Below are 13141 nucleotides of genomic sequence, written 5' to 3'. Positions count from 1 at the left end.
GTTAAAATAGGTGACCTAGAATGGGATAACGTGTAAACAGTCCACATGTGGGTAACCTCAGGACACGGAGCGGCACTGAAAGGTCCATCTTCTTTTACTTGCGGTTAAAGAAGACAGTTCATATTTATTAGCTTATTCATTAAAAGCATTTTCTAAAGAACATTGTGAACGTCTGTATATCAAACAATTTTGTGCAATGTTCCTGTACATGTAACAATGTTGCAAAGCAAGCCCTCAAAGACTTAATTTAATTGCTGTAGCAAACGCACTTTTTTTTTTAATTTTACATATGGCAGGGAAAAAATCAAAAGGCCCAATGCTGATAGACTTATTTCTACACAAAACTCCTGAAGTTGAGGGTGGTGGCTAAATTAATTTGTAACTATGGTTGTGAGGAAAAGAGTACATTCTGGTGCAGCTACACTGTACAAATATTACCTGTACACACATGCACATTTATTTTAGGCAAACATTGGACATCAGTGGCCAAATATTCATACATCATGCATGCAGCAAACAAGGGGATCTTAAAACCAAAGAGATGTTGCCTAACAAATAATCCCTAAGCATGAAAATTATTATATATGTAAACTACAGAATGTGCACCCACTTCTGAATTATAACAAACAAATTATTTTATCAAATTATTATTATATATATCTATATTTCTGTCTTACTTGAAAAAATATGTAACACCCTTTATGACACAAGGTTATTCTTGACAATGAAGAATTAATTGTTTTCAGTTGTTTACTTCATTTTTAGAATGAACTTGTCAACGTTTGCCACAAGTATGGGCTTTGAGCCTCACTCAGTCACTGGAATGATTAAATGTACCTGGTTTACAGAACATATGGTCAAAGTGGACACTGGAGAGTAAGTGCATACTAAAATTAATATTTTTAAAGGTATATCCTATCTGAAGTGAATTTTTCTTGAAAAAAATTCTCTTACTTATGTATACGTTTAATTTTACAAATAATTGCATTTTCATTATGGATAATTTTGCTTGTCACTGATGGATCATATAAAGCCTTTCTGATGAGGATGCAACACGGTTTCATCTGTGATATACTATAGTTCTATGTATATATAATCAAGAATCTCTTTATACCACATGTACTTCTCAACTAAATGTCAAACAATTGATAAGCTCCTTGATACTGTTTTCTTTTCTTCTGAAGATTTGGTGATGAAACCAGAAGGGCGGGAACCTCTATATACCTTCTGTTGAGTGGAGAGGAAAAGATGACATGGCATAAATTAAAGTCAGATGAAGTTCTTTTCTTTCACCATGGTGTTCCTTTAAAGGTAAATTTTTCAATGATTTCAAACTGTTTGCAATAGCATTTTAGACTGCTTAATTTAATCATCTCCAGGGTGTAGTTTATTTCCTATCACAAAATAAAAACGATTGTTTGAAAAGATAAAATAGCTTTTTCTGTTTTGTAATATTTAGATCCACCTTATACTCCCAGATGGCAAATACCAAAGTAAGTTGCTAGGCAACACCTTGACAAATGAAGAAGCAGATTTTCAAGTTGTTATTCCACATGGTTCTTGGTTTGCTTATGAACTGACTGACAAACTGCAATATGCCTTCTATAGTGAAGTAGTGGCACCAGGTTAGTAAATTTTATAACAGGCAAGTTTTTATATACAGACACTATAAATGCTGATTGGTCTTTTCTTGACCCATGTTGTCCATGTTGTCTCTGTCGCTGTCTGACACATGTTGTTAGCCCCATAACTGCCAAACCATATTTTTGTTTTACTTAAGGTTGACTGAGTGGCTTTAATTGTTTGGTAAAGGGGCAGGTTGCATTCGAAAATCAGCATGATAAGTTTACATTTACAGTAATTTTTTTTTTTTTCACAATTTTGTTGATGTTCACCCCATAACTTCAAAACTGTATTTTTGTTTTACTCTAAATTCACTGAGTAGCTTTGTTTGGTAAATGGTCTAACTTGGAATCAAGTAGATTTTGACAGGTGTCCATTAGTCAATTAATTTATAATTAAACTGATCTTGCAGAGGTCTGTGCTTTTCTAGTTATTCTTGTTATTTAAAAATATTTTTTCTTGTTCTGCAGGTTTCGAGTTCAAAGATTGGTCAGCACCACCAGAGGGAGGACTGGTGCCATTGTTCCCCCAGCATAAAGACATTATTGAGGCTTTAGCCACTACTAACAGGGCTTCTTCAGATTTTATGAACAGTGTTCTGGTCCGACCAGAAAAGTGAGGAAATTCAATTGAAAAAATTGAATTCTTCTTCTGATTTCATTTTCTGAAATATATAAATTTTGTCAAACAATGGCTTTTTGTCTCCCCTAGCAGTGGGCATAAGTAGTATAGGAATTTTAAAGGGTCATTATATATAATTATTTATTAAAGATAGTTTCTTAATTTTGTTTTAAGTGTCCAGAAATTCATACTATTTCTGGTGTGAATTATATCTTTTGATGAATTAGAAAAAGAATTAGGATATTGCATAGTAAATTAAACCAAAGGACAATTTATATATTATGTATTAAGAAATCAAGGTGAAATTTTCCTCATTAAGTATCTTCCAACTTGTTGCAGAAATATTAAAAAAAAACTTGAATTGATCATTGACAAGTAACTGTTTTCCCTAAATCCTCTGTGATAAAAAAAAAACAATTCATTGATCTTTGTTCATTAATATTTCATCTAGGTTTGATACAGAGATGATGGAACTGATCGCATCAAAGTTACAGCTGGCTCCGCACCCTGTGTGTCGAGGTGGATTCTTTAGTGAAGTGTGGAGAACAGAGCACTCTGTGACAGTCACAAATGGAAGGTACAGATAACACAGGGTTACAAATTACCATTGGTTTGCAGTTGTAACCTCCATGTTTGGAGGTTATTATATGTTTTTGTTTCTGTGTCCATCTCTTTGATGACATTTTCAGGATAAGTTGGAAATGGGGTAACTTATAACCAAATTTCAGTGGTGATCCATAAATAAATCAATTAGTAATGAGAATTGAGCTGTCCTTGGGAAAGTGTGTATTCTTTAAGTGCTTTTTTTTAGTTTATTTTAATTTTCCAAAGGAAGGGATTTATTTATTTTATATTAATAAAAGATAAACAAAAAAATATGAATACATACATCAGAAATGAAGAATATGGCACATGTACTATGATTTTAAAACTTTTATCTTGATTTATTCATTTACATGTCTACAGACAAAATGATTATAGAACTGTTTTTAAAATAATGAAAAATATGAGATAGCTTTCAAAATAAAACACACATTAGACAACTTTTCAATAAAAAAGATTGTGTCCTTTCAGATTAATGATTCAACAACGTGAAGTCAATTTTTATCTTATTTTTGCAGTCATGAAGGCAAGCGTCAAGCAGGCTCTTCTATTTATATGGTTCTAAAAGCGGGCAAAAATGGCCTGGCATGGCATATCCACAAGTCTGATGAACTGCTCATTTATCATGGAGGAGGTGCTATAAAGGTAATATTAACATAATCAGAAGAAATTGCCACCAATTGCATGTTTATTTTCTTCTCAACACAAGATTAGTGTATATAAAAAATTGAAGGCAAAGTAACACACACTTCATAAATGAGCAACATTATTTATATTTTGAAAGAGATTGAGTATATATGAGATGGGAATAAATATGATATTCTTTATCTATATTTCTATATATGTTTAGGTGTGGATGTTAGCATGTCACTGAGTGTGTGTGTGTCTGTTTGTGCGTGCACATTTCTGTAAGAAAAAAGGCATCAACTAAATATCTCATAGTAAATAAGTGTCTAAACATTAACACACATAGATGTCTTCTTTAATTCCAGTTTCACTTCCTTGATGAAGATGGAAATTATTCCAGCAAGATTTTTGGCGACACTCTGTCCCACAGTGAGGCTCACTACCAGGTGCTGGTCCACCATGGGACATGGTACGCCTTTGAACTGATGGACACATCGGAAGCTGTTTTCTTTGGGGCAGTTCTAGCTCCAGGTGATCCTCTTTAATGTTTTAAAAGGCCCAGGAACATGGTCATTTTGTATAGTTAAAAGCTTACCCTTTTACTTCACATATTTGATATTTCAGTTCGTTTAAAAGCGATGACAGCGTAATTAAGTAAAAGTCTACCTAAAGGTATCCTCTACCAGGGCTACAGGTTAAAGAACTTAGCTTACTGCAGAGAAAAGTGTCATGAATTAGCCAGAGACATATTTGTGAATATGAAGTGAAAAATCAATTTGTGACCCTGGTAGATTATTACTTAACATATTAAATTTCTTAATCCATTTTTCAGCTTTTGAACTGGGCGACTGGAGCACTAGTGAGGAGAAAGGTTTGGACTTACTACAAAAATATCCCCAGCATGGAGACATTGTCAGGAAAATGGCCACAGCAAACTGGATGAAAAATTAATGCTGCATTGACATTTGAGGGTTTACGTTCAGCATACAAGTTTATAAAATAAACTTTAATAAATACAAGTAATTAATTGTCGTTTTTTTTTCTATTTTTGAAAATTAATGAATATTTATTTTAATTATCATGATTTTTGAAATTGAAACACATGCATTAAAATACAAGATTATTGTATTTCATTAAAGAAAAAAAGAATGATTTCAAGGCAAAAACTCATAGCTATTTGGTTGGTTTTGGCAATAACACTACACAAAATGTGTTTATTGAACATTTTTATTGCAATTGAAAACCTGGAAGTTTGGGTCTCAGTACAGCAAGATATTCTTTGCTCCAGGTGTTTATATGAAAATATAAACAAGTTACATGATATAGAACATTGCAATGTGTAACTCAGCTTTAAATACATTCATGTTGGACCAAAAGCTGAATATGCATAATAATTATTTGCATTTATTGCTATAATCAATACTGTGCAGTGATAAAGAAACTGCAAAATAAATATTTTTAACAAACACTGATAATAATATACCTACTTATTCACAAACTTGTGAGTGATTAACTTCTGAATGGATGATAAATGTAATAAATATATTTATATAAACATGACCTATGAACATTTATAAATAAATACATTATTTGAAAAGTTTAAATTATACAAATGTCTCATAACATTGAAAAAAAAAAAATTTTGCAACTATCATGCAATTTGTCAATAAATAGTAGATTTATTAAAACATTTTACTAAGTGTGCTTTAAAGGGGCATAATGGAATGTTTTTTTAAAAAATGTATTTTCATTTTTTTTTTTAATTTACCGTTGAGACCACTGATTTTACAATAGGGTAACGTAAAGTGTAGTTTAATATGTCTACATTGTACTTTAATTTACTTTTTGAAAATGATGGAACTTGCCTTTCTGATATAAGTAAATAATATTCAAAGAAAATGAATTGGGCATCTTTAGAGGGAAAAAATCCCACACAAAATGATCCATTTTATGAAATTCATTATACTGCACTTATTTTTTTCCGCAGAAAGAAAAAATTATGAAATGTCAATAGTTGTAAAAGAGTTTACAACTCATTTATATATTAAGACAATGATTTTCAAGATGTTTTTTGCGAGAACAAAGATGCATAAATGTGATGAAAAATGTACACTGATGGACTTGGCACTTTTGACCTTCCACATTGAGAAATTGGTATTATTTGAGAATAAATAATTCTTAGGTTTTTTCATTACAGAAGCTTTAAAATCTGTACTTGCCAAAAAGGGTGCAATATGATGACCTTTCATACAAAGGATCCACAAAAATAAATGAAAAAATAGGCAAACCTGCCTTAAAGCTTTACCACTCAATTGAAAAATTATTACAAAATATTACTTCTCATGTGAAAATACAATGTAAATTTATGTTTAAAAATTCCCATCTCCATTCAATATTCCTAGCACCAGTAACACTAAACAATAGGCCCCTTATCATAGTTTAGCTTGTTTGCATAGTTATTGTTAAAGATGTTTTCTGCCTACCTACAGGCTTTTGTAATGTCATTGGTACACTAAGTCTATGGTAATGAATTAGTTGCCCTCTCATTAAAGTCCATAAACCTTGTATGCTGCACGCACTTGTGTCTGGTAGCCATGCTGCCATTTGCGTTCATGGCTGTCTGGATATCAAGCCCCTATTTGCCACTGTTGTGACAGTTGTGGTTGGGGGAGAAAGCTGTTAGAATTCTGGAAATCCATGTTCACTTTTCGCTTTTGTTGTAAACAGATACGAATGTGCTAGTCCAATTTTAAGTCACTGCACTGCGTTATCCAAATCTTTCTGTGGTCGAGCTCTTCCCTTTTCTGCTAATTCTGTCTCAAGAAATCCCTGATAAAAATGAAATTAGTTCAGTTACATGCACTTGAATTGAGGCAGTATTCCATGAGGAAAATTTACACCATATTAACCTTAAAATATATAAGATGATTATTTAGCAATGATTCATGCTACAAAATTCATATATTGTTGTTACCTTTACTGCAGACCCAACACCATTCAGATCAAGAAGGAATGTGTCATGACCATAAATGGAATCTAATTCATAAAAGGTCACAGCGTTGTTGCCTAATAGATATAAAATATGACAAGTAGCATGTTTAAAATTGTACACTTTGCCTCTTAAATAAATTTCTCATCAGTTTGAAAATGACATTAATTGAATTTATTTAATTAATATGATATGCTATAATGCTAGTATTTATTCTGATCATGTACAAAAAGACAATTATTAGTTATTTTTTGGCTTTGAACAAACCTATATCATTTTTTTTTTTTTTTTTTGACTTTGCACTTTTCTTTTTGATACAAAGTTAATTTAAATGTATAACATTTTTCACAACAGTTTTCTGTTTATAAAACATACCAGCTTCCTTCAAATTGCATGCTAGCTCCCTCTGCTGCCAGATTGGAAACAGAATGTCCGTTTTCACACCAATGACCATGACTGGACATTCAATCCTGGACAGGGCTGTTTGGACATTGCCTCCATAATCTTCACCCACATCAAACAGGTCCATAGCCTGCAAAACAAATACATATAACATTCTGTACCACACAAACATATGTATACTATAGACTCATTATACAAAAACATCAGATACCACTTTCCACCTAGTGAGCAACAGTTTAAAAGGATAACAACTCTTCCTGTGAGATTCAAAATTCCACAATGAATACATTGATAACAACACGTAGCAATGTCATAAATTGCATTTTACCTATGAAAGGGAGGTTAATTATAATATCTGGATATCTTGAGATAGTGGACTGTCAATGATTGCTTCCCTCCGTTATAATCTGGTAAAGCTCTGTAAATGAACTTATAAAAACTCATCTTAAAAGAACAGAAAAAAAAAAAACAAAACATTTCACCAACCTTTGAAATGTACAGCAAAGAGTTAGGATCATACTTTGTACAGAAGCTCTCCCCTTGGTAGTCCAGGTAACTCTCTATGAGGAACGTTGGGCAAAGGCTTGGCTTCCCTGGGTTCAGCATCTTCCTCCCAAATCTCTTGCCCCATTCTGGTCCACTACGGTATCCCAAGGTGGCAATCTCCCTAGGGAGAAAAGGTATCATTCAATTCTTGACTTTGCATGAGGTCTCCAAACAACATGTTAACCCAAAGCTAAAGTCAATAACCCTTTTATTAGATATTTGGAAACTTGGATCTTATATCAATATCCTGCGAGATACCATCTAAAATTGCACTTTCCCAGTTATCCACCACAACGCTATTCTTTTTGTTATCTGACTGATGACACGTTTCCTTTACTTTAATTGGTGTACTCAACAGTAGTCATGGACTAAAGCATGGGCCAAAATTATGTTTTATTCATGACAAATTTAAGCACCTTGCCATCTTCATTCCTGTTCTAGGATATTTGCCTTCATAATAGAAGCCCTTATTCCAATCTGGGTCTGTCATGATCGTTTTCCTCTGAAGGTAGCGCAGAGCTATGGAAGAGGCATGGGACTGCCCACAAGACGATATTGAGATCAACCTGAAAAAAAAAAAAAAAAAAAAAACATTTAATACATTTCCTCCATCACCTTTTTTTTATGCTTAACATTTATTGATTTTTTACATATCACAAACAAAAAAAAGCCAAATGTTATTAATGATACCTTTATAGTTTTTGTCTACTAGTACACATTTTGAGACAGTCAAGCTAACATGTTTTGTTACAAAGTTGTTTTTGTTGAAATGCTTCACCTGGTTTGACCGAATGTGTCTAAGGGGTCATCTATTTTAATCACTATTTTCACAGTACACAAACCGCAGGCTGGAGGGGATGGGGTTAATGCCCCTAGTACATTTTTGAAATATAACAAAAATGAGGATCTAAATTGCTCTCAAAGGTCATCATTTTTAGCATTGTACCCTCTGAAGGGGATGGGAGGGGGGGTCTGGGAAAAGTCTACTGTAGACTTGTAAAAATTATGATAAAATTGGATGACCCAGGATGACCACTAAGCATAACTGATGTATTAAGTCATTTCTCACCTCCCTACTCTTTCTGGTTGCTGTACAGCAGCTGTAAGACTACACATCCCACCTAAGGAAGATCCAACAGAGGCATGCAACTGGAAAAAAACATCCATGAGTGAACTGACTTATACAACATGCAATTTAGTTCACCTAAACCAATAGTATGATCTTAACATTCTCCTCTTTCTCTCTCTTTCCTTACCTTTGTGATTCCAAGGTGATTCAACAGTAGCCACTGTACTTGTACCATATCATCTACACAGACAACTGGGAAAGTTGTAGCATACCGCTGAAAATTATATTATAATATTGTTTACTTCTTATATTCTAAAAATATATTAGTGTCTTTTTATACCTATACTTTGATCTTTACTAATTTTCTACAAATTTTCTGAGATTAAACAACTAAGGAAGAATGAAACCACAATGATGAAGAAAAACAGAAATTAGTTATTTTACAGGAATTTTTCTTACCTTACCAGTGACAGGATTAATAGATGAGGGTCCACTGGAAAAAAATTAATAAAAGATATACAGGAAGTTTCTTCACTTGTGATGCAAAGGTTAATTAGACAGTGTTTTGATAATAATCTGCATGTTAAAAAGCTTCAGATTTACATATATGTATGAATATCAGGCATATTTATATGAAGATTCTCACTGTAGTTTCTTCATTAGTCAAAATGTCTCGAGTTACAACATGCTGTATTTTAATATCATGGTAAGTATTGCATCATTCCACTTAAGCACCCATCACCATGCTGAACTAATTTATTTGACAGCAGCACATTAGCTTGTTACCTGGTTCCATAACATCCCCCTAAAGTGTTAGTGCAGATAACAAAGAACTTATTGGTATCAATGGCACAGCCAGGTCCAACAAATTTCTCCCACCAACCAGGCTTCGGATTGTCCTGAAATAAGGGCCAGATACTACACAAGAACATTTCCTGTTATCTGGAATTATAGAACTATTGTTGATATTAGTGTATCAATATCAACCTACGACTATAGGGGATTACCTTAGTTGACATGACCTGTAAGTAGAGCACCTCAGGCAAATAAACTGGTATTAAACTTGATAAGCAGCTTGTGCTTGTCTAAAATTTCATAGTTATAGGAATTTATAAGCATAACATATAAACACAAACACAACAACAAGGGAAATAAGGGGCAAATGGACTCATTGTACAAACATGTAGTTGAGATGTTTTCAAGTCATGGCATTATAAAATTATTATAAACAAGCATGCTTTTTATAACACACTGAAATAGTTGCTCTATTTTGGCACGTCTGTAAACTATGTATGATTAAACTACATCTGAATTGATTATTTTGCCCTGACTGAAATAAAGCCAGAAATAAAGCCAGATGACCTATCACACTGAAAACAGACTGGGCTTTCACGATTTTCTAATATCCTTATGTACTATATGTATATTAACTGCCCAAAATACATACATATACTTACACTGAGAAAAGTCCCACAAAGGTTGCATGCGAACAACAAATGCCACTTACTTTTTACTCAAGTCAATTTAAACAAATACAACATTTATACAATCTGCCAATGCCTTTTAAATTTATTATTTCAATATTCCAAGCAAAACTTCTTCTGTTATATCTTGTGAGTTTATTTGGACTGTTAGACATTCTAATTTTACTTCTGAACAATGTTATTACAAGGTCTCATCACAAAAACTTCCAACAGTAACTGATGGGTCACTAGCATGATCAAATAAGTAACAGTACAAAGAATTGAAACTGTTTTTGTTGAAACCTTAGAATTCCTGCTACAAAACACCTAACAAAGTACCTTGTGACTTTTTGCATGAGAACTAGCTGACAGCCCAGCATGTACTACGACAGCATTGTCTCTACTTTCATTGAGTTCTCCCCATGTTTCGTAGGCAATTTCCAGCTCTGGTAACACAGCATCATTATACTTGAAATAGAATGGCTCTTGATGGTGGTAAAGTTTGAAACCTGAGACCACATTGTCATACTCGGGCTCTGGACCAGCTGAGGGGCTGAAATTAATGAAAATTTAGTTAATCTTAAAAATTATCTGAAAAGACAAATTGGGATCATTTAATGTAATACCATTTACATGCGTATAACTACAATCAATTCACAGACTTTGTACTTTATTTATAGTCTGTTCCTTGAACTGATCTTCTTCAATATGCCTTGGAGTAAAATTTTACTTTCTTGATTATATTTTTAAAATATCATTCAACCCATTACTTTTCACCTCACATATTTGAAAAAAATTGCATAGTGAAAGTTTTTTATATATTCTGTAGTCAATTATCATTGATTATTAGTAATGTCACCATCCATGAAATTTCCAACAAAGTACGTTTTGTGTCAAACTGTCTTTGGAAACTTACAAATGCACATGGTAATGTTGCTTGTGATGTCTGAAACATGCTCAGCTTGCAATCATTGTTTTCAATAGAATCTGTTTAAAAACCTTATTTCAAATTGGTTTCATTATACCACTTAAAAAAAAAAAACAGTTCAAAAGGTGCTAAAAGGTAACAGTTTCAAGTGTACCTTATTTAAGTAAGGGTCATGTGGCAAAACCTTCTTTAATCTTTTCTGTCATTCATAAAGTTGCTTGTCATTAACACAAATATTGGTGAAGATACAAAGGTCATGCAGCTGTACTATTCACATGTTCAGATGTAATCGCGTAGTACTATATTAGTCATGAGATAAAAAACTCAGGTGGCAAAAAATTTAAACACGTTTTTCTTGTCTGTAAAGCATACTGATGGCTCAAAAAAAAGCTACTTCTTTTGCACTGCATAATCATGGATGAATTTAAAACAGATATCCATGGTGCAGCAAGAAGTGCAAAACAGCGCACCTTTTCTTGGTTCTTAAAGTTTTGCTAAATAATCATTTTTATGACTAGTAGGTATAAAGTAAACACCAAACTTAAAAGACCTTTAGATGTGCCCAAAATGAGGTCGTTTACCTTTTCGCACTTGAATGAAACAGTCACCAGCAGTGTTTGTGAATGTTATAATGCTGCACTCTGTGTCAATTCAAACCTTTCACCCTAGCTGCTGACACTTTGGGACACCAGAGTCTAAGGGAGCGTTCATATGAAAAATCTATTTTCTAAAAATCTAAAAATCCATTTGGCGGTATCTAGTGATCACGGTATGTGCCCTGAATACCCCGCTGCGTAATTAACTAGCAGAGCGAGAGAGTTACTTCCAAAGCTGTAATTAATTCTTGGCTGCACTCGGAGGAGATTCTCATACCTTGACGCATGCGCAGTAAGAAGTTAGAAAGTAAATTGCGGTCCCAGTTGCTTTGAAAAATGTGTTTGTCGATTTTGTGCAACAACAAGCACTACCATTAGCCATATTACGTGTCTGTATGCTTGAGTCATCACAACTAAACTGATGAACTCCACAGCTTAGAAATACTACTGCGCATTCGTCAAAGTGTCAGAATCTCCTCCGAGCGCAGCCGAGAAATAATTACACCTTTGGAAATAACTGGCTTGCGCTGCCAGTAATTACGCCATGGGGTATTCAGATTTTTAGATTTTTCATATGAACGGTCCGTAAGACCCCATTCCCATAGATGCCATACAAGTAGCTCTTCGTAGATAGCTCCAACTCTGCAGGGACTCTGCTAAGTGCAATCAGCTTAACTGAATGACACACCTCCTCTTGTTTTCAACGTACTTCCATAATCACCAGCATTTCTGTATTCTTATCAATACCAAGGTGTGTAATCCAATTAAGCTGACTATTTCAGCCCATATAACATTCTCATATAAGAAAAGCACTGCCAAGACAATAATAAATTGAGTGATCATCATCAAAATCTAACCAATTCTTCCCTTAATTGTCCATTTCTGACCTAACCTGAAAATTTCATGAAACTTGCCCATTTGTGACCTGTCCTGAAAATGTAATCATTGATTAATAAATTAATTAATAGATCATCACTAAAATCCAATCATTACTTCCTTTGCCCATTTGAAACTTATCCAAAAATTTTCTTACCCGTTCGTATGTAGATCCAGGTGTGATAAGGAAGACGTTTCCTTAAAATATCTGATGCAATTTTGACATCCTATAAAGGACTAATGAGCATATTCCTGCTTTTATATAATTATGTAATCATGTTACATTGTACTAAGTATAACTATAAAACAAAAGAAGCATTGTAGTGAAGTAAAATCAAGCGGGAGTTATAAACTTGGATTTTAGAGTCGTAAAGAGCAATAAATGGCAGATCTTTAAAATTTGCTCACTTTTTAGTAGCACAAGGAAAATCTGGATCCATCCCTTTGAAACTTTGAGCAACTTGTCCTGATGCTTGGGATTCATCGTCAAAGAAGGCAAGCTGATTTAACTGCTCGGAAACTTTCGTGGAAAGTTTTTTGACGTTTCCAAACTGATGCATTTGCACCAGATGAGCCTCGGCCGCACGAAGAATTTTCAGTGTTCTCCCCAACATTTCACAGTATTAGTGCTTCACACACCAACGTGAACAGACGTTAACAGGAACATGGACCGAAAGTAATTTGTGGTCCACAATTTATACAAAGGTTTTTGCAGACTCACTTCGGGTCATTAAATGTTCACGTGTTCACTCAGTTTAAATCGGTCAACTAGGATAAAACTAACTATATGATTTTCTA

At 33.6% G+C, this 13141-nt stretch overlaps 2 protein-coding genes across 2 annotated transcripts; one reads left to right on the top strand and one right to left on the bottom strand.

Moving 5' to 3' along the window:
- The first annotated feature begins 4 nt into the window (after positions 1–4).
- On the top strand, positions 5–4932 carry LOC106173557 (uncharacterized). Its single transcript, XM_013554724.2, has 9 exons — positions 5–82; positions 766–876; positions 1185–1311; positions 1460–1625; positions 2094–2238; positions 2696–2821; positions 3366–3492; positions 3840–4005; positions 4307–4932. The coding sequence occupies exons 2-9, from the start codon at positions 767–769 to the stop codon at positions 4423–4425; spliced, it is 1086 nt and encodes a 361-aa protein (XP_013410178.2). The 5' UTR covers positions 5–82; position 766; the 3' UTR covers positions 4426–4932.
- Positions 4686–13116, bottom strand: LOC106173556 (uncharacterized). Its single transcript, XM_013554723.2, has 11 exons — positions 12752–13116; positions 10283–10496; positions 9267–9379; positions 8940–8973; positions 8668–8754; positions 8481–8560; positions 7828–7977; positions 7352–7532; positions 6839–6995; positions 6449–6540; positions 4686–6303 (listed from the first exon to the last, which is right to left on the bottom strand). Exons 1-11 carry the CDS (start codon positions 12955–12957, stop codon positions 6229–6231), a joined length of 1389 nt encoding a protein of 462 aa, XP_013410177.2. The 5' UTR covers positions 12958–13116; the 3' UTR covers positions 4686–6228.
- Positions 13117–13141: the final 25 nt, after the last annotated feature.

This window comes from Lingula anatina, chromosome 3 (genome assembly GCF_051362555.1).
Source record: "Lingula anatina isolate TDL-2025a chromosome 3, LinAna3.0, whole genome shotgun sequence".
In the NCBI taxonomy this organism is placed as follows: Eukaryota; Metazoa; Brachiopoda; class Lingulata; order Lingulida; family Lingulidae; genus Lingula; species Lingula anatina.
Note: the sequence above shows the minus strand (reverse complement) of the source record. Positions and strands in the feature narration are given on the sequence as shown.

Excerpts from the sequence above, each read along its gene's own strand:
- LOC106173557 (XM_013554724.2), top strand. The coding sequence starts at position 767 with ATGAACTTGTCAACGTTTGCCACAAGTATGGGCTTTGAGCCTCACTCA. Across the intron at positions 1,312-1,459 it reads ACCATGGTGTTCCTTTAAAG|ATCCACCTTATACTCCCAGA; the intron begins GTAAATTTTTCA and ends TGTAATATTTAG. Across the intron at positions 2,239-2,695 it reads GTTCTGGTCCGACCAGAAAA|GTTTGATACAGAGATGATGG; the intron begins GTGAGGAAATTC and ends TATTTCATCTAG.
- LOC106173556 (XM_013554723.2), bottom strand. The coding sequence starts at position 12,957 with ATGTTGGGGAGAACACTGAAAATTCTTCGTGCGGCCGAGGCTCATCTG. Across the intron at positions 9,380-10,282 it reads CTCATGCAAAAAGTCACAAG|GACAATCCGAAGCCTGGTTG; the intron begins GTACTTTGTTAG and ends CCCTTATTTCAG. Across the intron at positions 8,561-8,667 it reads ATCACCTTGGAATCACAAAG|TTGCATGCCTCTGTTGGATC; the intron begins GTAAGGAAAGAG and ends GTTTTTTTCCAG.